At 43.2% G+C, this 27467-nt stretch overlaps 1 protein-coding gene across 1 annotated transcript in view; it reads right to left on the bottom strand.

Moving 5' to 3' along the window:
* ACAP2 (ArfGAP with coiled-coil, ankyrin repeat and PH domains 2) overlaps positions 1 to 26504 on the bottom strand; it is a 320820-nt gene extending 294316 nt beyond the window's left edge. The window contains exon 1 of the mRNA XM_086944277.1: positions 26134 to 26504. Coding sequence (XP_086800403.1) covers positions 26134 to 26186 — 53 coding nt within the window. The 5' untranslated portion in view covers positions 26187 to 26504. The remainder of the gene's footprint in view (positions 1 to 26133) is intronic.
* Between the last annotated feature and the right edge of the window lie 963 nt (positions 26505 to 27467).

The raw sequence follows: 27467 nt of genomic DNA, 5'->3' as shown, positions 1-27467 counted from the left end.
TGCACTCTCCACCAATGAACCCTAAACCACTCTACTCTGCACTACTCCACTCTATGCTACTCCACGTATGCCACTGCACTCTATGGCACTATACTCTACTCAGCATCACTCTGCGCCACTGCCCTCTGCTCCATTCTACAACAATTTATGCCACTGCATTCAACTACTCTACATTGTACAGCACTGAATTGCACTCTACGCCACTATACTCCATAAAACTCTACACCAATGCGCTCCACACCAGTCCACGCAATGCCACTCCCGTGTATGCCACTGTACACAATGCCACACTATGCCACTCCACACTTCCCTACTGCATTCTATGACATTCACCGCCACTCTCCTCTGCGCCACTAACTTTTAGCCATGCGGAACAACAGTCGCACTAGTGTACAACATGGCTAAAAAAAACTGGCAAAGCCAATGGCTTTTGCATTGGCTAGACCTATTGGCTTTGCCAATGCTTCTTAATAGAATTGTTGTTGTATATGCATGTATTCAGGCAATACTGAGCATTACCTCAAACCAGTATTGAGGGATACCAGGATTTTACAATCTTTTTTTTTTTCTTTTATTGGCATTTCAGAAAAGTGTACATAAACAAACCACCGTGTAGGGTGAAATGCCCATTTACTCGCCCACAAACAATCAAACCATAAAGAAAAAAACAAATCATAAAGATAACATAAATTGAGTACAAATGTACTGTCAGTTTAGGGGATATAGGTACTACATTGCTTCTGATGTGTCGATACATCAATATTATACCAGATACTCAGTCTGTTTCATTCCTCACCCACTTCGACCCGCATGTCCGCGGCTGCTTGTTGATGTAGGTATTCTCGTAGTGGCTCCCAGATGTCTTTCAATCTGGAAGATGTAGGCAGTTCCTCTTTATATACTTCCAAATTGTCCTTACAGTAAAGAAGATCTTTGATCCAGTGTTCAGTTGTCGATGACCTTTCCCCCCCCCCCCCCACCCCCCTCCATGTTATGGCCACTCTGGGTTTGGCCATCAGTAGCGCTATACGTATAAATCGACCCATTACCCCCTTTACATGAGGAACACTGCAGAGTAAACATACTAAAGGAATGCAATGTATTGCCACACTCGACATTTCTGTTATAGCCCGCACCACACCATTACAATACTCCGCAACCTTTGCGCACTCCCAGGCGAGGTGTATAAAGTCAGCTTCTGATTGACCGCACCTCCTGCACCTGTCTGAATCTCATAATCTATAGTGATGAAGCCTCGCAGGCGTATGATATACCTGGTGTATGTATTTAAAATGTATGATGCGTAAATTTCCATTAGGGGTGAGTTTACTAGTTAGGTTACATATATATTCCCAATCCGACATGGAAATTGGGTAGGACAGTTTATCATTCCATTTCTCCAGGCTACTGTCAGGACCACTAGGTCTCTCAGCCCGTATTGACCTATACAGGTTGGTGATTCATTTTGTATAAGTGAGGTTGGTCATCAGCAGCAGCTGTAGAGAGTGTAGTGTGGGAGGCTCAGTTGGGTAGGTGCCGTAGTGAGATTTAATTGCATGCCTAAGCCTGTGAAAGGCAAATCGAAACAGCAGCACAGGGTTACTGATATATTGTGGGGTTTCCTCAGGGTGAAACATTCCGTTGGGATACAGATCTTGCAGCAGTTGTATGCATGCCTCATGCAAAAGGCGTAACACGCCCGCCTCATGTGTCACAGATAGTGCAGCATGATGCTCTAGGGGCAGCGCTGGGGCATAAATAGGCAACTTATCGGCCAGTTTGGCTATCGCCTGCCATGCAGCTACTGTGGTATCTATGGTATTTATTTCTGTTTTTGGGACCCCACGCTTCGTATGTGTGAACAAGCTGTGCAGCGGGACGGGGAAGGCATCCCCCTCCTCCACTGCGACATGAGGTGTGAATGCATGTGGGCGAACCCAAAGTATGCATATTGTGTCTGTGCACTCAGGTAGTAAATATAGAGGTCCGGAGCACCGAAACCTCCTTCGCCATAATCTAAGGTAAGAGTAGACCAGCTCACCCGAGCTTGCATGCCCCCCCATATCAATCGAAGCAGAGTCATCCGTAGAGTGTCAAAAAATTTCTTCGTCAATGAAATTGGGATATTAGAAAACAAATACAAAAATCGTGGCAGAGCCACCATTTTCGTGAGTGCAATGCGATCGGCAAGAGACAGGGGCATAGCTATCCATTTCTCAACCTGCTGATCTAATGTGCTGCACGCCCACCCATAGTTTTCGCGTATAACTACCTTTGGGTCCCAATGGATCCATACTCCGAATACTTAACCGGGTCCACCGTCCACACCAACCGATACTCCATTGTTGGTTGAGTCAATGGGATCGTAGTAGACTTGTCCCAGTTTACCGTTAGGCCTGACATCAATCCAAATCTGACATACACTCGCAGCAGCTGCAATAGATACCAAGAAGGCTCTCGAACAAAAAGCACCATGTCATCGGTGTATAAAGAGATGGCAACCAGACGAAATTTAAAATTTTGTGTCACATCCCTGTGCTTCTGCCGTATCTCACACGCCAGGGGCTCCACAGCCAGAGCAAACAGAAGCGGCGACAATGGGCAGCCCTGGCGGGTGCCACGCCGATTAGGAAAGGGAGCTAAAGTCAGGCTACCCACCCACACGCGCGGGCGCCGACGGGTCAGCATATAATATCATGACCCATTTCATGAAGATTGGTGGGAACCCCATGCGCTGTAAGATATAGAACAAATACTTCCACTCGATTGAATCGAAAGCCTTGGCCATGTCCAGCATTACTGCTGCCGCAGGCAGGCTAGGTTCTAGAACGTGGAGCATTGCGAATATAGTCCTCAGATTATACGATGTGGACTGCTCCGGTATAAAACCCGACTGATCCAGTAGGACCAGGCATGACATCAGAGGTTGTAGTTTACCAGCAAGGATTTTGGCAAGTATTTTCGCATTTATAATAATCAGCGATAACGGCCTGTAGGAGTCGCATAAATCGGGTGGCTTATCTTTTTTAAGCAGCTTTATTAACAATGCCTGCAGTGGATTGGTGCATGTTCCATGAAAAGTATGTATATGTGGCTAGGGGGTGTCCCAAAAAATGGTCCCACATTTGGAACGAATGGAATGAGTATAGAGGATACATCTGTATTCCGCCACTGGTACCAGCTCAAGATGAATAATTGTAGACATGATGCAAGTTACCTACTGTTATGATATTGTGCACTAATATCTGGTAAAGAACCTAGTCATGACGAGAAATGAGAATGTATTGCGATCTGCCTTGTGATGTTGATTCCTATTGTTAATAAAAAGAAATATAAAAAAAAAAAAACAATGCCTGCCGTAAGGCTACATCCCGGTCTCGTGTGCCTCAGCATACATCTCGAGCAAGTGGGGAGTGAGCAGATCCGCATAAGCTTTATAAAACTCGATGGTAAGGCCGTCGGGCCCAGGTGCTTTCGCGGGAGGGCACAGATCACCTCCTTTATATCCTCCTCAGCTATTGGCTGTCGAATGCCCACAGGGACTATGTCATTGTGAGAAGTTGGCCTGGTATATGATGATCACTAATTCTAGTGAGCACCTTGCACCAGTCCAAACGACCCTTATGGTGATTGGTTGTAAGTCAACCTTATAGACCAGCTATCCTAGGGGTGCATGGACAAAAGCAGTCAGGCTAAACTCAAGAGGGCATGTGAAGCCAGCTGTTTTACCATATGCAATCCTTTAAATATCAAATGAAAGGACACCACACAAGTTATATATTACAAAATATATGTATTTATTTCTAGAATAATCCCCTATACTCTTTAAGAGCACAGAAGCACAAGCGTTAAACAAAGAACACAGTATAACATACAATAAGCTGCCCAATTTTGGATAGGCTGGGTGGCCACTCAAACCATATATTAAGAAAGTGGTATAAGTACCACGTCCCGAATAATGAACGGGCCTAGGTCCTTGGGAATGGCTGGGCCTACACTGAACTAATGAAGGTTAGGACATAGGAGGCCCAAAGGATGCGGGTGCAGTGTCTATAGGCAACCGCGTTTACCATACAAGTCAATGGTGCGTAAAAATCAGAAAGTTATAGGTTTAGGAGACTTCCGACTGGACTAGAACTTAGCCACTTGAAACTAGGACACTAGGGATGTAAATCACTACAGGGGCACCGGAGTACCCTCGTTACCTCACCCACAGGAAGCGGTGCATAGGTGCCAAAGTGAGTCGGGTTTCTTCGTTAAGGTCTATGGAGCCTGGAGGAAAAGATGCGTCAGACGGCCAGGAGAGAAGAGTCCGGTTGGATCCAGGGGTGGATCGAAGATGTAGAGTACCTGAAAGCAGAGGGGACAGAGTCTAGGTCACTAGCCAGTGGCCAGGATGGAACCAGGACGGAACCAGGCAATGTCGGGTTGCGATCAGTTGCTGTCGAGTAGTTTGTCTCCGCTGCCACGTAGACCAGGAAGTATCGACGACGACCAGGAGTTGAACACGGGCTGTCCCGCGAAGGCTCTCGCTGTCGGCGGTGTCGGTTCTCGAATCGGAGTCACCAAGCCTTGGCAAATGCAACCCACGCAGGACCCGAAGATGTCTTCTGGATCGGACCGGGAAGGTCAGATCGGTGGCTCCTTTTCAGGGGAGCTGGGGCTAGTCTGAAGCAACCAGACCAGCAGTGTAGTTTTGATAGATCGTCGTCATAGAGGCCACTAGCGAACGGGCAAGTGACCGGACAACGCGTCGAGCAGGAAAAGTGCAAAAGGGCCCCACGCAGCACTCGGTGAGTGTGGAGAGGTGATCTTCGGTGCACAGGCTGCTCGTGGCTGGGGCTTCTCAAACCCCAATGCACAGCTTCGAGGGTGCCTCGGGAGCTGCACGGGAAGCACTTTGTCGACTTTTCAAGATGGCCGGTCCCACGTCTCACGTCACCTCCATGGGTCTAAGCTTTGCTAGGACTGTGGATCGGGCTGTTGGAAGTCTGGGAGTCTGGGAGTCCAGGTCTTGTCGGTCTCTGTCGCTCGAGCTCCCGCGGGAGCAACGGCAAAGAAAGTCTCGATGCGCTGATGGTGCCTGCTTGCACAGGGTGGCCATTCCTTGACCACAAGGGAGATTCTTCAGTCTTCTACGTTGACTAGGATGTCGAAGGGTCCAGAGTTTCGTTTCAAAGTTTCAGTCAAGATGATCTGATGTGCATTGGCACAGCTCCTACCTTTATTCCAAATCAAGGGGCTGGATCACCTGCTAGGTCCCTCCTATGGGTGGGACCCAGGAAGGGGGTGGTTACACCCCTTTCCCTTTGTCCAGTTTCACGCCAGAGCTGGGGCTGGAGTGCCCCAGCACCGGTTTGAACTGGGCTACGCATGGGACGCCTTGTGCGCTCCAGGCAGTGTCTAGTTTCATTCAGCCCTCCCTGCCCCAATCCACTATCTCCTGTCTGGGGTGGTGTAACACCTCCCTGTGACAGGATACCATTTGTCCAGGCCTCCCCTGCCGGAGTTTCGGTCAGCAGCAGGAGGCCAGACTTGTGTTTGTGGCAGCAGCATCCATTTTGTGATGCGGAGGCTCTGGCTAGATTTAACCGCGTTTAAGCAAAGTAGCATGTCTTCTCCCTCGAGAAGGGTGGAATGCTACCCCCGTCGCCAGGACTGGCAAGGGGGTAGTATTCCAAAGCGTATGACACCTTACACAACATGTTTTGATAAAGCCAAACCAAAGTTAGCAGTGAACCGCGAGGTTCATAATGCACTTAAGAGTATATGGTATGGCAATATCCCAGAACAGCTAAGGGACTTCGTTCCGAAAGCTGCAGACAGGCTCAGCTCATGCTAGAGCACCATCTCACATAAAACCAAGCACTCTGCCTCCAGGATTGTTAAGGCCTGCCATAGGAGTGACTTATAGGTATATATGTGTCCAGATATAGGTTTAGATATAGGTATACTATCTCTAAGCAAGGGGTGATTACACCACCTTGCCCCAGCTGAGTGATCAGCCAGTTGTGTCAGATTGGATAGCCAGCCAGGGGTGGCAAAAGATATGCTGCAGCCCCTGGCAGGCCTTGGATGCACCTATGCCCTGGGTACCTATAGTACACTGTACAGGGGCTGATAAGGTGACCCAATGTCCAATTGGTAATGTACCTAAAGTACATGGTTGTGAATTTAGAAAGAGAACAGCAGGTTGTGGGTCTGATTAGCAGGCCCACAGCCACATTAAGTCGAAAACCAGTAAAGCAAAAAGCAAAAAATGGGGTGACCATAGGAAAGCAGACCCTACTCTCCAACAGTCATCCATATACTCTCCATCTCAGGGCAAGTAGCTACACCCCTAGAAGTGTAAAAGGTCAGTATAGAATTTACAAAATTGCTCAGTTATGTCCAACGGGTGGTAATGTCCCTTACCCTGAGTGTCTGTTATCTTATCTATGTGTTGCTGTGCGAGTTTTAATTTTATCTGCGAGGTTTCGCCCCGATCTGCCCCCCTCTCCATATCTACGTGCCACATGTCTGCACGATATATACCGTACCTCGGTTTCGGCCAGTGTGTCGTATTCCAATATTAAATCATGTATTCGGGATAGAGTGTCGGCCGTAGGGGCATCAGTATACTCACGCTCTAGGGTCTGTAGCTCGGACTCTATTTTGGCAAGTTGGGTTCTAAGATGTTTCAATATACCAGCAGTTGTGCTTATGCATACTCCTCAAATTGCTAGTTTAAAGGCTTCCCATAATGTGGAAGCACTGTCTACCGAGCCGTGATTGAACTCAAAAAAGTTTTCTATGGCCGTGTGGACAGTGTCGCAGTAAAATCAGGTCTAGTAATGCCTCTGGCCGCAACCGCCAAGTGAAAGGTCGATGGACTGCCGTAGGGATCACAATATCCAACACCACAAGGTTATGATCAGACAATGTACGTGGGAGATTGGCAGCTGCTGCTACCCAATCGACCGCGTCCCCACCGAAAAGCCAGTAGTCTAATTTAGACTAGCTATTGTGCGCCGGGGTGGCATGCGTGCCTTCCTTAACTGCCCCATTGCGCACTCTCCAGACATCAACCAGTCCAAATTCCAATATGGGGTTATGAACACTTTGAACAACTCGTGGTGTACGGTGAGCCTATGGGTTAGATTTATCTAGGCCGGTATCTAAATAGGTGTTGAGGTCTCCCTCCATGTAATGTTGGTCTTGGGCTAGTCTTTTAATCTGTTATAAATTCTCAAAAAGCATTCCGGATCATCTGCTATCAGGCCATACATGTTTACCATGGTGGTGAGTGAGTTCCCCAGTTTGCCCTGCACCATTGCACAGCGCCCCACCTAATCCACATGTGTACGCAGTGGTGTAAATGTAACACCCCGTCTGACCAGTATGAGTATGAGGAAGCCAGCCTAACCCTGGCCCATTTAAGAATAAAATGTTGTTCCACAAATGTAGTCAGGTGCGTTTCCTGTAGCAATGCAATTTGCGTGTCATGGCGATTAAGATAGGCAAGTACTTAACATATTTTCTTCTGGGAGTTCAGCCCTCTAACATTCCACGTAATCAACCTATATCTCTCACCCCTGTCCCTGTCTGGCATCTACGAACTGGAACATAACATTGGTACGACATGTATCAAGATTTACAGCAGCAACCCATATCAGATTTCTATAACATCCGTAATCCCCTAGTGTAAACATGGAAAATACAAAAAGAAAATAAAGAACCCACACAAACAAAAGTGACCCATCTACCCACCCCAACCTCCCAATCTGGTCCACTCCGCATACCTACCTCCCTCCCGGTAATTTACCCAGTCCTCCCAGAGAAGATCTATCAAATAGAGGTTCACCCGCTGGGGGAGAGGGAACGGCGGTAGACACCCATCTTGCGGCGGGGTGGCCAGGCTGCTGCAGCAGGGTGTACCATCGCATCACATTAATGTTGTACACAAGTCATGACAACAACATCTCAGCAAATAACATTATAACAGCACGCTGTGCATATCTCTGATATAGTATCAACTTTGCGCAAACAGTTTCACGGACAGCACGGCAATCAATTACTATGGCCGCCATAGCAACACCAATGAAACTAAATCAGCTTTCAGTCTGCGTCGTCAGAGCCTGGTGCTCCCGTTAGGCCTTTTGTGCCTCCCTGACGTGGACCTTTATTACAGGTTTGTTTTGTGAACGTGAAGAAGCGAGATTGTCCGTAATTTTTAGGTTAGCAGGGTATAGCATTGCGTAGGGAACTGAGGCGGATTGCAGCAACTTCTTTGCTGGCACAAATTCTCTGTGAGCCACCTGCACCGCTGGAGTGTAATCCGGAAAAAAGGATAAAGTATTGCCTTTGTGATTAATAGGACATCTCTATCTGCGTAATTTAAAAGGCGTGCTATGATGAGACGCGGCGATGTTCCCGGTTTTGGCTGGGGTCCGAGAGTCCTGTGAGCCCTTTCCACTATCATGACTGGAGAAAGCACAGATCCAAACAGCTCACGTAACAGTTGGTCAATGAATGTCTCCATCTTTGATATCGTGGTCGACTCCGGCAGGCCAATTATGCAAAGGTTATTTCGATGGGATTGTGCCTCTAAATCTTCGTTTCTCGCTCTTATGACCTCTAGCAATTTCTCCATTTGTAGTATATGTGTCCGTGATTCAGCCTGGGAATCCTGCGTATCAGACAGCCGATTCTCGAGGACGTCGAGCCTGGTTTCGTGCACATCAACCTTTTTCTTCACCGCATCTAGACTGGATGTGAGCGCATCAATCTTGCTGTTGATAGTTTAAGCCTGAACGCAGTTCCAGTAGTATTGATTGCATGTCTTTGCCGGATCATCTATGGTATCCACTAAACTCATGCATGGTCTCTGTGGCTCGGGTGGCACACAGAGCTCGGATCACCGCCGCTCCACAGTGCAGAGGGTCCAGGCCGGTCATCTCCCACACTCGGCGCTCAGCTCAACAGCAGACAGCGTTCTCTGTCGCTTTCCACCTGGCCTGGAGAGTGTCCCCGCTATCACAGCCCCTCTCCACAGCAGTGTGGTATGGTTGAACGCACCAGCTTGCCGCACCAGGAGGCCCTCCTAATTCCTTACTGCAAAGTCCAGCGGCTGTACGCAGATCACAGCCGGGCCGCCATTTTCCTTTCAGAGCCCGTCACCACGGACCCATCAAGACCAGTAGGTTCCCGATTGCTGTGGACGACAGAAATCTTGCCAGGTGAGCCTAACTTGCGTAGCAATCGATGTCGTAGGTTTTCACGATAGCACACATGTGATGAGTGGTATTAAACGGATATTCGAGCCTGGCCGGCGGAGCTCCCTCACACAAGGCAGCCATTTCGCTTTGCGCTGTAGCCTCGCTCCCTAGGAATTGACAAAATCTTTATGGATGGCAAATGGTATGAGCATGTACGTTTAAAGATACACTATTGTCAAAAAGATATTTAAGTTGTATGGTTCCCAATTGATGTGTCTGGTTTGGATACGGAATTTATGGGCTCCAGACGTCCGTTGTTTGATCAACTTACTCCAAGCTTTAGCTTCAGGCCTTATGCCACACCTTGGGGGCATTAATCTCCGCCTTTAAAAAACAAAAACAAGATTCGACCCCAATAGTCCCAAAACCTTTGGGACTATAACTACTGCTGATTTCTAAAATCATGAAGCAACACCTTGCTAAATGGCTATCCTCTAAATACCAATACACGAGACGAGTTACAGGCAGGATTTCGACAAAAGGGGCATCACTGAGGCATTGCAGATTGCTTCACTCAATGAATGCCAATCTACTCAAGATACTAGTCTCCCACCTGGCCTGGTGCTCCTTGACCTATTGGCTGAATTCAGCACAGTAGATCATTCCATCTTATTCAAGCTATGAAACGGTGGACGCTGGCTAATGCAGTTCTTGACTGAACGATCAGACATAGGTGAAGTCGCTGGCTCCATATTGCTCACTGGAACACACCATTTGTTGAGGAGTTCTCCAGGGGTCTGCATTGTCTGCCATTTTATTTGACACCTACGTGCACCCTGTGGGTGAGCGAATTCACAGCTAAGGGTTCAGAGTCCAATCATATGCCAATCATATCCAATTGCTGCTAAAGTTTAATCCTGACCCCTTGAGCAACACGTTTTGCTGAGGAAATATCAGTAGTTTATTTTGGATGCCAGACAACTTCCTCAATTTCAAAGGCAGCAGACTGACATTCCGGCTCTTGATACCTACCCCTCAGATTGGTCCGAAATGCTCTAGTTCTCCCTCACTAGGTGACTTACCAAGTCTCACTTGGTAAGCCAAATAAATGGGGTGCTAGTTTGACAACTAAAATTTTGATTTAAAATTTTAAAATTCAGAAACTCTGGCCATTTTGTTTTCATCTACTCAAACTTTAAGGAAAATTGGCCTACTCATTTCTAAACAGAAACTGGCTTCTGTTTTAGGGCTATGGAGCTAATGTCGCCTGGATTACGGGAATGTTGAGAACCTGAGCTTCTCAAAAAAGTGCTTACGGATGTTTTGTCTCGGAAGTACGAACAGGACTTACCGCATTGGCTATGGGATAAACAGAGAATCCACCCCAAGATGCTGTGTCTAATTTTAGACTGACCAAACGTTTCTTTTGGATCATAAAGTCCCTCATATTCCGTTGTGCAACTTGAGATCTAGAATTGTGCGCAAACGAAGACCCTCGATTTAAGAAAGCAAAAAGGAGGAAAATATTTCAGCTTATTGTGGACCCAGGAATGATCTCCCCTTTTATCTGCAGTCAACATCTGATTGTGCTGATTTCTGTAAAGCACCGAATACTTTACTCTTCTGCTAAAGTCGTTTACTATCATTTTCTTATGTCTGTTCTGAAGCAGGCTTTTTGGGTGCATTCTACAAATAATAAAACAATTTGCAAAAAATGAAGACTGCATAGTAAGTAGAAATAAAATAAGTTGACTGGGACTCAAAAGTGCACAACTATGTATTACCATGTGGTTTATGTTGAACTACTATTAAAAAATAAACTTGTCTGGTAGTGTTGGCAAAACTCCTTTTATACAGCGGGAGATGAAGGATAGATAGCATACCCATAATGTGCACAAGATTCCTATTTAAGTAAGCCTGTGTTTGTGCTGGCTGAATGAAATGGTTTCAGGAATTGTAGGTGTCTGCCTGTATGATTTGAATGCACATAGATCGGTGAGTGACGGGATGCGTGTGTAGAGGTAACAGTACATCTGCTACACTGTGTGCACAGGTTACTGGATTTCTTGTGACATGTATGAAGGGATCCCTGTAGATGTGGCGATTTGGTACCCACATATCTGGCTGCTACCTTTATATGTATATGTGATGGTCTGTGTGTGCATGTATGTATGTATGTATGTGTCTCTGTAGGCGCATAAATGCATGATCTAAGCCTAGATGTTTCTCTGTATACATGCAGTGCACAAATAAAAAAACCTATCAGCCGAGTCAAAGCTTGCTGCCATTAGACCCATATAGAATAAAATGTTCATAAAAAATGAAAGCAGAAAAAAAACATGTAGCTCAACTACTGTAAAATTTCAGGTACCATTATTTTTGCAGCATCATTTAGTAGCATGTGTTGATGCATGCTAGTATTTCCCAAACATATTCATAATGGAAAAATCAGTGTAACCAGTTTAAATAAGATTATGGGAACCAAAAAATAAACAAGCACTGGCAAAGCCAATAGGTCTGAAATTGGTGGTCAGCTTTTTAGTTGCCAATGTGTGACTTGTTTTAGTAAGGTTTTTGTAAACCTTTATTGGTGAGGGAGCTGCCAGGCCCTTGCCATTATAACAAACATTGGCAAAAGCAAAAATAGTTTTTGGTCTCAGAAAGCACACACTGCCTCAGTAGTTATTGCCACTGAAAAAACTACTTGGTGGGCCAATCTGCTCCTTGTGAAAGAGCAGAATGCCAGCCGATACAGAGAGAGAGAGGATTTTAATAAACACAAAAGCTTATGGTCAACGCCAGACCAATTTAGGGGCCCAATTATTAAAGATATCTCAAAATTGCACCCATGGTATATGTCCTTGTATTAAGTGCAGCTATACAGCTTTCTTGAATTCCCAAGAATTCACAGAAGTAGGACAAGAAATAGTACTCCTAGAAAATATTTGTGAACTGCATTTTAGCATGAGCAAATATGCATGTGTTTGCAAGTTCACTTTCCCTCCAACCATTTTTTTCCAAACTCTAGAAGAAGGTTTACATCTGCCATTGTTGAGTACATTTCCAACATTTCTCAGTATGGGAAAAGATTAGACAAGAGTTGTTGAAAACCCTCAAAACATGCAGGTTAGTGGGTTTGCAGAGACACAAAAGTGCATTCTAACCGTGGAACTATCGCTTACCACTACCTTCAGCCCCAGGATGAAGATCTGCAGAAATGTGGCAATATAAGGGGATAGAAAGTATTCAAACACTACTATGGTATGAGCCCTGGCATAATCAGAGAGGCTATATCAGAGCTCTTATATAATGAGATTGCTGCCATAATTTGTCGCTGCACTACATGTCACCAAAGGGACGAGTGGATTTTGTTACAGGACAAGTAGATTTATGATGCAACCTACCCCATGGACAAGTAGATACTTTACTAAATTCCACAGCCCTGAGTGTTAATTTACTTCAATTACTACAAGCAGAATGTTTTTATAAACCTATATATTCTATTGCCAATTCAATACTGTATTATGCCACAAGGCGCAGGAGTGACGGTGCAGGCAGGGCCAAATTACGTGTTGGATAAAAGTCTGTGAGCGAAAGGACTAGTTATACATCAGTTAAGGAGCTATGATCTTTGAAGTATTTAGCGGACATGAAATACCTCAACACAATTAATCTCATTATTCTACTAGAGGCAATTCATGAGTAGCACTTCGTCTTTTTATTATATTTTATGTATAGTTCATTCACACTTTAAAATACAAACTTATACATTATATAAAAAATAACTACATATCATTACAAAATTTGACTGGTATAAAATATACTTCAGACTTCAGAAATAGCTAAATATTCAATTAAGGCCCCACATATGAAATGTTATTCAGAATCAGGACATTAATAGTAGTACCACTACGGGTAATAGTAGAAATGGAAGATTCATAACCAGCTGACCCAAACTACACAAATTACACAAAGAGAAAATTCTAAATGTGTACTGTTTATTGTTCCTTAAAATACCTCCTCCTTTGTCTCTCATCTTTCCTTAGACCAGATCAGGTGCCCATTACATCCAAGACAGGTATGTTATTTAAATGGAAACCCAAAAATGTTTGCCAATCTTCAAAGCCTGGAAGATCGCTTTGCTTAGTGCCCAACCTAAGTCAAAATTCCAAAAGATGATTTCAAATGCAAACTATTTTCTGTGTAGATTTTTTTTAAAGTTCTTAAAACTCAGATTCAAATCCTCTAATAATAATACATTTGCCACTTAAAGTGCATGAGCCTACAGCCGATAAAATTAACCAAAACAATTTTTCAATACATTGCCAAAGTCAATATTTCATGTTTTAAAAGAATGAGGAGGGTACCACTTCTAATGTTTACAACCAAAATTAGCACAAAGCAGGCAATTCTATGGCTGAATTGAATACTAACTCACGTCTCTGGGCTTCCATGGGAGTGGCCACGAGAGTCCAAGAATATCCAAAGAGTACGCATTACCAAGATTCCACTTGTTGGAAGGCAGCCAGATGAAAGCACCATAAATGAATACCTTGAGAATCTATGCTCCACAAACCATCAGGTCAAACCTCAATAACTTTTTTAAACTACTCCGATCAATCATCATAGACAGAACACTCTTTCCATATGGATAAACAATTCTTTATTTTCCCAGAAACAAAAAAATGTATAAGATTTGACAACTTTCAATCACATGCCCCCAAAAATCCCCCAACTTTCTTACCCAAAGGCTAATTACATGAAACTACTTTTATATTTCAATAATTAGTTTTGGGTCTATTTATATCACAGCAGTTGACCAGCAACCCAAAATGTCATTGCAGTAACAATGTCAGACTAATAATGTGAAACTGTATGAAATGCATTTTTTTTTACTTTTAGTCTGAACAATACTTACCTTGAATACGAATTTCATTCAAGATGTAAGAATTATGATATTGCCATTTACAATGACATACATCTACAGCCCAGAATGGCTAGAACTGATGTTAAAATAATACATCTGCTTAGATAAAGTATAGCAACAAGACAAGGTAATGGCGAAATGATGGACATATTGAGGTAAAAAAAAAAATTACAACTTTATTTACTAAATGTTTTTAAATTAAATTTAGAATACATATTAAACCATTGGAACTAAATGTGTTTATGCTAAAGGTTCGAACAAATAGTATTCAGCTAGATTGTAATCTAACCTCCGTCTAGTCACACAAAATTGTGTCATACTTGCAGAAGAGAGCTACGACACACTCAACCCATTGTTATGCAATTACAAATCTGGACTAAAGCAGCTAGAAAACAAAATGTAATTTACTAACAGGTAAAGAAGTAGGAAGCAATGCTCTCGCAACCACAATACAGTGTAAAACACGCAATAAACAGTAATAACAATAAGGTAGCAAACAACAGCAGATCTTTGTGTTCCTATTCCTTTTCAAAAGACTTTTATTGGATCCACATTCAGTCGACACGTGTTTCGTCGTGTTCAAAAGTGGAGTCAACACGACTCTTCAGGGCTGGTAGATAGACCCAAGCATCTAAGGGTCGATGCGAAAAGTGAGTGTTGTTGGTAGAAGGATCCTGTGTATGTGTTGATGGGTGTTCAATATCCTTTACATCAAGAAAACCCTTGTTCCGGGTTTGGAGCGACAAGTAAGACTGCTCAGATAACGGTTACAAGCCCAATGTGGCTCGCCAGTACCAAAATGAGACTAGACACGTGTGAGTGTCTGACCGTACCGGGAGGGGATCCAAATTTAAAGTTTGAACTGTTTTATAGTTCAGTTTCTCTGTAGATTTAACGAACTGTAGCTCGGTATCCCTCCTCTGTGTATTCCCGGTCGCCGTGTTCCAAGGACCTTGGACGTGGCAATGCCGCCACGGAAAGGCATGCGGTGATTGCTGCGGGGCCCCCTGCAGGGCCCCCAGGTTGGCGCCACTGTCTGGGGGGCACATGGGGGGTACCTATGGTACCCCCCCACATTTGCATATGCATAGCGGCAGGCACCGCGCGGTGCCTGCCGCTTTGCATATGCAAATGCAAAACAGCATTTTTTACATTGTGGCGGGCGGTGCAGAGTGCAGAGTGCACCGCCCGCCACAATGCAAAAACTACAGGATGTGCCCGCCACTGTGGCGGGCACATCCTAATTCCCCCCACGGGACCCCCGCCCTTATGACGGGCGGTCCCGTTCTACGATAGGGTGGCGGCGGACAATGTCCGCCCGTCATCCTAATGGGGCCCTCATTGTGCTAGAGGCAGCAAACTTAGAAGTATTAAAGATTTAGGATCAGGTGACATTTTTGGAGGAACTACAAAGTGTCTATTACTTTTCTGAATAATTCGGTGGTTGCTGATTATCCTTATTGTCTTGGGAAGGGTTTGACAGAATTTTAAGGTCTGTATGAAAAAGGAGCTTTCACTTCTGGGCGTTCTCCTGAAAGGGGCATCACGAGGAGCAGTGATGGTCTCGATTCCTTCTTTGGGTCCATACTCTAAATTTAGACTGTTGAAAAACCGCCTTTAGTGCACGACTGATCGATCTCATTGGGCCAGGCTAATAACTTGTGTGGCAGAGGCATTCTTGATTTCATGGTATTGCATTGACTGAACACTTTATACGTGTGAAGTACAGTCCATTGGCTTAGTCAAGGCGTGATAGCACCTGGACCCCCAAGGCAAAATCTGCATACCCAAGTGTGTTGCTGAAATGCCTATTTCTCTTGATGTCCCGGGTGAATCTTCCTGCCCTCACAAGTTGTTTATACCGCTCTATGAGTCCCACGCTTCCTGTGTTTTCAAATGCTTTTTATTCATTTGCATTGGTGCGTAAAAAAGCACTTTGTACTTATAGTCCATGCTTATGAGAAGCAAGGCTGGCAGTCTTTTACTGGCAGCCTTGCTCATCGTAAGCAAGGACTATACGTTCAAAGTGCGAGTTTAAGCACCTATCTCTATCTGTCTATCTATCGCCATCACTCTATCTATCCATCTATCTATATATTTATCGCCCTCACACTATCTATCTATCTATTGCCCTCACTCTATCTATCTATCGCCCTCACTCTATCTATCGCCATCACTCTATCGCCCTCACACTATCTATCTATCTAATGCTCTCACTCTATCTATCGCTCTCACTCTATCACCCTACCTCTATTTATCTGTCGCCCTCACTCTATGCATCGCATCTCCACAGCATCACTCAGCACCACCACAGCATCACTCAGGGGCGGTATTGCACCGTTACATCGCAACTTTTACAACGCTGGATCCATTACATCGCATGCCTTTACAACGCATGCCATTACAACGCAAGTATAGGTAAGTATACAATTTTTTTAATTATTTAATATTATTTAATTAATGTAATTAATATTAATTATAAATAGAGATATTAATTTATGTTTTTTTATATTATAAATTAAATATATTAATGTAAGTAATTTAAAAAATAAGTATGAGTATAGGAGTATATGTTTTGGGGTACTGAGGTATATGTTTTGGGGTGTTTGGGTATTTTTAGGTTACAGGGCTGGGTTTGGGTTTTGGGGTACAGGGGTATTTTTAGGTTTCAGGGCTGGGTTTGGGTTTTGGGGTACAGGGGTATTTTTAGGTTTCAGGGCTGGGTTTGGGTTTTGGGGTACAGGGGTATTTTTAGGTTTCAGAGCTGGGTTTGGGTTTTGGGGTACAGGGGTATTTTTAGGTTTCAGGGCTGGGTTTGGGTTTTGGGGTACAGGGGTATTTTTAGGTTTCAGGGCTGGGTTTGGGTTTTGGGGTACAGGGGTATTTTTAGGTTTTAGGGCTGGGTTTGGGTTTTGGGGTACAGGGGTATTTTTAGGTTTCAGGGCTGGGTTTGGGTTTTGGGGTACAGGGGTATTTTTAGGGTTCGGTTTTTTTTAAAAAACGACTTTAAATAAATTAAATTAATTAAATTAATTAAATTATATTATTTACAATTTATAAATTAATTAAATTACATTAATTAAAATAAATTAATTACAATTTTCAAATTTTTTAAATGTATTTAATTTAATTAAAATATTAATTCCATTTTTTAATTTAATGTAATTAATTTAATTAATTTAATTAAAATTTTTAAATTAATTAAATTAATTACAATTTTTAAATTAATTAAATTAAGTTAATAGTATTAAATATATTAAATTAATTACATTTTTTTTAAAAAGATATACTTACCTATACTTACGTTGTAATGGCATGCGTTGTAATAGCATCTGCTATGTAATGACATGCGTTGTAAAGGCATGCATTGTAATGGATCCTGCGTTGTAAAAATTGCGATGTAACGGTCTGCGTTGTAAAATTACGCGTTGTAACGTCATGCATCCCTCAGGGGCACCACAATATCACTATGCGCTACCACAGCATCACTGAACGCCACAGCATCACTTGTCGCCACCACAGCATCAATCTGTGCAACCATTCAACAACAACTGGTTCAAATATGTTCTCTCAATGTTACAAGCTTTATTACAAATGTCACAAAAGTATGTTAATATTTCACTTCTGTTCTTGGATTTGTCACAATAAAATACACTGAACATAAACTTCACAAAAGTTATTTACAAAAGTTAAAGCTATTGCCATTATAAATTACAATAACTTTTATTTAAGTATTAATTACTTAAAAAAATTAAAAGCCATTGTTATTTGTAATATTAATACATCTAAGTCACGAAAATACAACACATATTACATTACAGATGCTATAGGTGTCACATTTGCGAAAGTTAAAACTATTGTCATTGTAAATGACAAAGCTATTAATTGCGCTATTTTTCAAAACCAACACACAAATAAAAAAATTGTCATTTACAATACCAATAGCTCAAACTTTCCTAATGCGAGACTTATTGCATTGCAAATGCTTGTTTTAAATGATAGATTTCAAACATAAATTCAGAAACATTCATTCTTTCCCCCGCCTGGACAGCAATGCCAACAGTGAACTAAGAGGCAAGTCAGTTGTTATGTACCCTCTTTGGGTGCACTGGTTTCCTATTATACACGAACATTATAGTTTATTAAATCAAACACAGGAAAAGGTTGTGTGCAGCACACATCCTTAGGTTATGCAAGTGGAGATTTTCAGATATAAAATAATTAAGAAAAAGGAGGGAGAGTAAATTAAAACAATTGCCTAGGATCACACAATCTGGTAACGTGGTAAGCTGGAATTAATCACAGGTTTTCTGGTTTCACATTGTGCAATTCAGCCACTAGATGTATATGCTTCGCTTCCCCTACACCCACCACACTGCCCTCCACCCCTAGAAACTCCCCTCCTGACCACCACCCTACTAGCATCAATGTGGCCCTTGGTCACATCAGAGACCAAAATTTATGGCCCTTGGGAAAATGTTTGTGAGTACCCATGAGCTACAATTCGATAGGGATCTGTGTAAAGCATTATGTGTATAGATGTATATGCCATAAGATTTATTTTATTCTGCTAGGCAAAATTACCCCATTTAGAGAAGTGTATCGTGTACTACACAAAGAATTTCAGAACACATCTGCCTACTTAACATAATTTGATGACTTAGATTTTTTGTAAAGCGTTGTTTTGAAATTGATCTCTGCATAGCTAAAAACAAAAAGAGGCCGTAAACTTAAAACAGATTTCTTTTTTGCAGTACATTAGCATCTGTCTTTCAGTTCTGCACTGGTTAAGAGGGGGCCCATATGATATCGTTTAAAATGTCATGAAAACCAGAAGTCACTGTGGCTCTCACTGCACAGAACCGTGTGCCTTTTGTTTTTGAACGTCCACTATTTAACAAGCTACTTCCAACAAAAGATAAAGAGTTAGCGAAATGCTTCATTATGTGATTCTAAGAAGCAGTCAGTCTGGGAAGGCCTTAACTGGAATAGCTTTAAATCAACAGATCCTTCGAAAAGATTCCCTACTGTGCTCCAAAGCTCATGGAGACAGTTAACTGCACAGCAATGATGGCTTTCCAACATTTTTATGAGATAAAACTAAAAAAATGCGCTGTAAAGTGCGATTTCCAACTACAAGTAAAATAAATTGCAGCTGCCAATAGGGGCAGATTTACAAGTCCCTAGCGCCACTTTTGCGTCAATTTTCTCATGTTAAAAGTGACGTCAAGGGGCTTGTAAATCTGCCCCTATATGTTTAAAACAAAAACAACAACAAAAAACACAATAAGTGCACGTAGCTTTCCGTGCCACTTTGCTCTGCTGAATTAACGATTTGCCCTTTTCAGGAGGCAGCGGTATAAACTATTTTAGTGCACATGAGTCATGCGAGTGTGACAGAGTTTCCTCGGTTTGCGCAGGCTGTCAGACTGCGGTTCCTACCGCTTCCTAGTCACTTAAAAAAAAAAAAACAAGCAAGCAAAAAAAAAAAACTGTATTTCCCTGTACTCATGTCACTACTGTAAGCTCGGGCGTGAAACACCACAGATATTAATCACGGTGGAGATAGCGTGATATTTTGCTGCAATTGCTGTGTAGATGTGCAACACCCAAGAAACAAAGATGGACGAAGGAAGTAGCGGGACAATGCATGGAGACACACCCTGCAGGCATCTTCCAGGCACCACCGAGTCAAATGTCAGCCAAAACACAGAGGGCAGGCGAAGCTAGCACGAGAAAGGTTTCCTACCGCAAACAATAGCTTTTCCCCATCCCAGAGATGGCGTTTCCGGTTCAGTACAGCAAGCCAAGCAGACTTCCAACCTCTAGGAAAGAGCACTCACTCTAACAAATGGATTATTAGACTGAACATTCTTCTGTAGAGGACATGTTATCGAAGCCAGGAAGAGAGATGTACAGCTTGACGTTTGAAGATAAGTAGCATGTTAGATATACAGAGATCATACAGTAATACATTTACAATTTTATATGTAAATGCAAAATTACACAAATAAGAAAAAAGTGACAAGGGTCGGTGTGTCTAGCACGATCACACAGTTGTCACTAGCACGCAAAATGCAACAGGAATGAAGCCAGCATCTATGGAGATGCAGTACACTGAATGTCACAAAGGCCAGCATGAACTAGAATGTACAAAGCAATTTAACAAATATGCAATAATAGAAGACCCCTTCTGTGGAACAATAAAACTAGTCAAAAACCGCAGAACATAATAAAGGGAGCACACAGGGGCATAGGACACAATTACAAGCCATACAGAGTAATGTGATTTATTGTCTTATATGCAACGTCGGGGGCTGAATGGATGATTAGGCGATTCCAAACAAAAAGCTTAGGCAAAGTTTCCTTTAACCGGGATAAGTGCTAACAGCAGAGGTACTAAAAGCCCAAAATGGAGAGGTGAAGTCATAAACACCTTAATTGTATCTGAGGTTCAAAGAGCTCCACAGGAGCAGCAATGTCAATCTACACCCCCTCAAAGTAATGCAAGGGACCCCCCTCCTCCCTCTCAACTTGTCACTGAGCTGACAAGGCTAGCAGTTTCTGCAAACCTCTCGGCTTCAACCCTCAAGCTACAGTCTTTCACTGGTTTTCGTGACCCCAGGATGCACTGTCCTGGGTATCCAATCGCTCCTAAAGCTTGGAACGACCTCTCACAGCACTTTGGAGCCTCCTCTTCCCTTCATGAATTCTGCCAGAAGCTGGAGAAGTGTGGCTTAATGATTAGAGCGGCAGACCCTGATGCAGAGGTCTAGCTCGGGACCAGGGTTCAATTCCCTGCCTCGGTGGATCTTGGGCTCAAAAATTCCACGGACATGATAATTCTCGCCTCGGTGCCTATTCCAATCATGGAGTCCCACTCTGCAACTCTGGGCAATAGCTTGCTTAATCTCCACAACGGCCCCTACAACGCTAAGGATGCCTGGCCTCCACCTTGGGGGTGCCCAGGAGTGGACGCCTCACAGGGAAAGCCAGGATGGGTTCCACAGCGGTATTCGTACAAGCGCCTTGAGACCCTTGCGGGTGAGTAGTGCGCTATAGAAGTATCCATTTACATTACATTACATTGAAGACCTGGATCCTCGAGTAAACCCCCTTTCCTTAAGGCTACCTGCACACACCTGCCAATGCGCCAGGATATCCTCACGGGTGACAGAGCACTATAAAAATACATCTAACATAACATCTTATGGGCCACGTGAAATGGAAAGTTCCTGTGCACATGGGTGTCATCTACCCTCTTGCTAGGTCTGGGAATAGGATTAACTGACTCGCTACAAAGCAGCATATCTTCCCAATTCCATTTTGGCGCACTGAGCACCTAAACGGATGGCCTTTACCTCCGTCATCTTGCACTGGTCTACCAGAGCTGGAGACACTATGCCTGGGTCTCACAGGACTCTTTCCCTACTCTGAGACACCACAATATTCCTAGAGGACGTGTCACATGATTGATATTCATGAACTGGAGAAGAAAGCTCACCAACAATGAAGTAGAGAAAAATAAGATGGAAAAGTGGTTTATCACAGAAAAGGACTTGAGATAGAACGGAGAAAGTGTGTGCAACACTTTATTATAACTTGTACAAAATCAGAGGCTTTAGTAGAAGAGTGAGGTAAGTGGCCAGAATGGAAATGAATATAGGTTTTTCAAGAACAACCAAAAGCATATCAAAGGAAGTGCTAGAAGAGTATATATGTGAGAAAGTTTGGAGAATCTGATGCTGCATGGACATCATGTTATCAATCTATACTCCTATTATAAAGAAGAACTTTGCACCTTTGAGGCGGGTAAACTCGGGAACCACAGTGCCAATCCACATGACTGATACATCATTGTAATTGTCAGGGTGTGCAGATGGACATAGGCTACATAAAGTATAAAAATATGCGTTATTTAAAAAATGAACATTAAAAAAAAGTAGTCCCTTCAAAGTAGCCCCGGCCGCGACCTGCGTCCTGACGTCAGGAGCGCGGGGAGGAGCGGCGTCCAGGAACGCGGGGAGGAGCGCGGACATGGCGCGGGGGAGGAGCGGTGACGAACGGCGGAATAGCGGTGAGGACCGGCGGGAGGAGCGGTAAGCGGTAAGCGGCAAAGCAGTGAAATGAGGAGCGCGGGGAAGGAGCAGCGGCTGAGGTAAGGCTCCGGGCAGGCGGGGGTCGGGGCAGGCGGGCGGGTGGGGGACGGGACGGGGCGGGGCGGGCAGGGGCACAGGCTGCTTGACAATGTCGGGGCAGGCTGGGGACGGGACGGGGAAGGCGGGGGCCTGGGCTGCTTGAAAATGTCGGGGCGGGCGGGGGGCCGGGATGCTGCTGCACAATGTCGGGCGGGCGGGGGGCCGGGAAGCCTGATTGCTCCCCGACATGGTCGGGAAGGGCTGCTAGCCCTATATAAAAGTGGAAGAAGAATGAACTATAGTTCAGCCCCGTACAGTCATTGGTTTTCTTTAATTTCTCATGTTTTGCCACTAATTTGATGGGCTCTCCACCAAGGTCCAGGGCCTGACTGGCCATAGGGGGCACCAGGCATTTCCCCAGTGGGCCGCCAAGGTGGGGGCCAGTTTTAGACCCATGGGGGATCGTTATTGTCACCAGGGACCAGTTTTGCAGCATAGCTGCAATATCTGTCCCAGCAACAAAAGCGGCACAAAGCTTTCCGCTCCGGGGCTAGCCGAGCTCTTTGCCAGGGCTGGTTTCGGTTTCCAGTCCACTCCTTCCAATGTCTTGTCATTTTGAGGATGGTCTCGTTGTGCCATTTCTTTTCGTATTCGGTTTTGAAGATGGGGTCCTCAAGTTAAATTGCAGATCCTGACAACATTTTAATTGCTGATTTATAGATTTTTGCGAAGGCCTTGATTGCTGCTTGGATGCCTTAGCCTCTCATTAAGGCACATTGCCATTTACTAACATCTCACAGTTCCTATGTTTCACTTTGCAGGCATACCAACATTTTGAATCTACTGCTTTTTGTATTAACAAAGTAAAGATTTGTTTCCATATCCTTTCTTAAAGACGCATAAAAAATATTGTTAAAAGTACCTACTATGCAATATTTGGCTACAAATGCCTTTTTCTTCGCTGCTTCCAAACCAGACTTCAATTTTCTGACTCCTTTTCATATGACTTTTTTTTTTTTTTTTTTTAGGTACTTCTCACTTCTGCTAATGCATTAAGTTCAGTGTCGGGACCTAGTCTCAGATTCCATGTTGTTGTTTTTAACCCGCGATTTGCCTTTAGTATGGAATTTTCTTTGTATGACAGCTAGTGACTCAAAGTTGTGCAACTATTACCAAACACTTCCACACAACAACAAAAAAATACGTAATCATCATATACTAATTATAGCACAACAATCAGTGATCTTCTAAAAAATTGATCAGTTGAGGATTTTGATGACTCATGTCTACTTCGTTTTCACGGAGAATTCATCAGTTTACCATTATCAAAAGTAGTAGGAAAAAGATTTGCATGCAAGGGTCTAAGCTAGAATGGCTATGTAAATACCTGGACCTTCAGTCACCTCTCAAACCAGTAGCACTTCAGGACATTATCACACTCCAGTATTGCCTGTAAAAACTAAAAAATAACAACAACAAAAATCCTAATGCTAAAAGCACAAAAGACTGCATTCATGGTAATTACCAATAATCCAAAAGAAAATACATTCCAAAACTAATCTGTAGGAGGCTGTCTTCAGTAGCATGAAAATCTCCAGGTATGACAGGAAACACATTCAAGGGAAATCTTAGTTTATTCTTTAACACAGAGGATCCCATCCACACCCAACAACAATCCTTCTTCCAAAAGAAGAAGGGTTCTCCCCATCCTCATTACACATGGTACAATTGTTGGGCTACACAACCCACTCCTCTACGGCGAGCCTCAATACAAATTCAATCAAAAAACCTTCTATCTCCAAATTACCTAAAAACAACTTGGCAACGCTATCATGACAGGGATTCCAAAGCCGCCTAACTCCAGTTCAAGTACTGTTGCATTCAATGAAAATATTAAAATCAGGTAGGATTTTTTTGCCTATATCACACCTATCCCACACATGCTCCCAGAGGCTCGGTGAAATTTAAACTGGGCTATAAACCTACAAAGTTATACATATGAGAAAAACGAGCCTAGCCAGCCTACTGACAATATTAATAGACTCTAGATCACCCATAAGCAAACTCTCTCCAATTCTGGAATTTCCCAAATTCAGAGGTACACAAGCGATGAAACAGTCTGTCTCATACGCTGCTACAAATGTAACAGCTGGACATTGCTCTTGGTGAGATCACCAGTACATTTTCAGCTGTAAATACAAGGACTATGCCGCTTAAATTAAAAAACAGATTGGACAAGTATTTAGCATGTTGGAGGAAGGAGAACAATTTTTTTTAATAGGATTCTAAAATCTGTTAACATCTGTAGGTCAAATCATCCATTTACATGGATTATAAAAACAGGAGAACACAAAATATTAAAACGACATGGATGAGAAGCATAAAATAACATTATGGATGTACAACAATGCATGGCCTACAATAAATTGCAAGATGATTTCACTCCAGTGATTGTGCTGCCATAAATGATCAAGATGATTTGGACTGAGTGGTACAGAGGTTATAAAATATATCAAAGTTGCATTTAGCAGGAATACGCATTGCTCGTCTTTCTTGATTCAAGATATTATGCTTTTCATCGTAATTAGACCTTTAAACAATAAAAATACCAGGAAACAGTATTGAATAAAATACAGTGGAGTACTATAAAGATAAATGACAGGGAGTGATTTGCTGCAGAAGATGAGGAAACACTGCTAGTCACAGAGTCATAAAGCTAACTAGTAAATTAGTTTCACTGATTAAAATTCAGGAAGAAGTAATACCCGAGTAATGCATAACTACACTCACTAACAAATGCAACATAGAAGAGACTATTGCTTATAAAAGAAAGAGTACAGTATAATATAAGAAACCAAATTAGTCGTTTCACAGGAAAAATGATCTTGCAAATGAAAACCTGAGAAAACTTATTTCCAGAGATCTCGAAGAAAATCCCTAAAGAGGATTTTCTAAGTTTAGTTTAAAAAAGATACAACAGATAACAACTCTTGCAGGGTTTCACCAGTAATAAATCTACAGAGGATAAGCATTAACATTTCTTACAGAGGCTCAGAGGGCTAAAACTCCCTTTCATGGCTCACGAGGGAGCAGCCTTAAAGAGAACCATCCAGGAATGCTCGACAGAGCGTGCTCTTGCAAAGGAACTTTTGAAAATATTATAGAAGAGGATCTTCCTAGATTACTATACGAGATGCACAGTAGTAAAAAAAACTTTTGCAGTCGTTTATCCAGGAAAAAGACTTTGCAAAAGACCATGGGGAAACCCTGTCAAAAGATAACGGAGGTAAACCTCTTGCAGAAAACTTGTTTAAAGTTCATGCAAAGGATCACCGTGGAAAATATCTTGAGGCACATCATCAGACAGCACTCTTGACGAGTGATCAGAAGAAGGGTTCAAAGGAAATGGTGGGGAGTGCCTTCACTGAACAAAAATTTGAGAGCACGTTTGCACACTATTATCAGGCAACACCCTGTTAATGCAACGCATTATTGCAAAAGAATAACAAAGGACACTCTTGTGGGCAAATGCAAGAAGAGAAAGCAGTAAAAATAATTGCTAATGCATACGGGTTTCAAGTGCAGTCAGTTGCACGAGAAACAAGAATCTTGAGCCTCAGGGCTCCATCAGCCTCAGCAGACTTGTTTCTCGTGTTAATAATATATGATGTATTAATACGATAATGTGCACTACCCCTTAACAAATGTTTGTAATAAGTTCAATAGAGTACTGTGCATTTCAGGACAATTTCTTTAAGACAAACGCTGAGCCTGCAGCCCTGCCCCTTAGCCAGGGTACTCAAAAACTGCCATAGAAGGTGTACAGGTGATAAGTGCGAAGAATACAAAGAACGACAGGGCCCTTTTGTACCTGAAACGGGGTGAGTCCTTCAAGCACTCCTCGAAATCAACGGTCACCTTCATGCTGTCGCCTCAGCCCCTCCCGGGCGATCAAGGTGAGTGCAGGAATAAGGAGACAGCAGCAAGATAGGGGGATCTGTGCCCAGCAGCTGAAGCCTGTCACACTTCAGCCTGCCTCACCGCCGCCCAGCTCTCAGCCCTCGGCGCTTCCTCCACTTCTGAATACGGTCCCTGCCTGCTGGCAGACACTCCAGGCTCCCAGACATGCACATAGACATAGACAACGGACAACAATGCAAGAGTCGGAGCGTCATAGACACAAAAGATAGAATACTCGGCAGACTACCATTTAGTTCACCCTCGCTTCCTGCCACCGAGCCCAAAGCAATCCAAGCTGCGTGACGTAAATGACCCATATGAATATGTGGCGGCGAAAAGTAATGGTTAGCGTTGATTCTTACGAAATAGTGACATTTTAATGAAACGCAAAGAACGCTTTCAAATATGTAATTTAACCGACCTATTTGTTGCAGCTTATGAAACGAAGAGACCTAGCAGAATAACTTCGGAGACCTTAGTCGCCAATATACGATGCGTATCAAATGAAAAGACCATGCAAAATAACGTTGGAGACGTGTTTATTGTCTCATAATTAACAGGAGGCTACGACCAGGTCCACAGCAACGGTCCGACTCACTCCAACCGCCCTCTCAACGAGTTGGAACCTGGAACATCGGCCAGAGCCACACAATGTATAATACCGCTGTGCATCCCGTGATAAAGCACGAGATACACAGCCACAATACGCATACTGCACCATTATAACTATTACATTGAAGACACACAGCTACGTTTGAATATGGCGGCCAAGCTAGTCCGGCTGAATGGTAGAACTCCTTCACCTTGGAACGTAAGCAGCTTAAGGCACATAGCTAAAAACGCTGGTTTTACAAGACCCTCAATGATGATGATTAAGCAATGTCATTTATTTTAACTAAAGTGCGTGAAAAGAATGGTTGTATTAATTCTAAATATTAATTCATAGAATTGTAGAATGTAAAAAGTATACATATAAACATTCGTATTTTTATCATCTCTTTTACATACACCGATCATGCCATTTTACAGATCTAAATAGCTGTAGGAAATATTACCATCCTAGTGGCACGTCAGCTTTGTGTATGGTTCTTCCTCATCATAGAGGATTTAAAGCTTACTTTTCAAAATGGCGCACACTGTTGCTCCACCCTTTACAAATCACAATTTTGGCAAGCTTTCCGTAAAGCTTTCGGTTTCCATGGAAACGCAATAGACAGACTTGATGTGTACACACTGGACACGGGA

This window comes from Lissotriton vulgaris, chromosome 11 (assembly GCF_964263255.1).
Source record: "Lissotriton vulgaris chromosome 11, aLisVul1.2, whole genome shotgun sequence".
Lineage (NCBI taxonomy): Eukaryota > Metazoa > Chordata > Amphibia > Caudata > Salamandridae > Lissotriton > Lissotriton vulgaris.
Note: the sequence above shows the minus strand (reverse complement) of the source record. Positions and strands in the feature narration are given on the sequence as shown.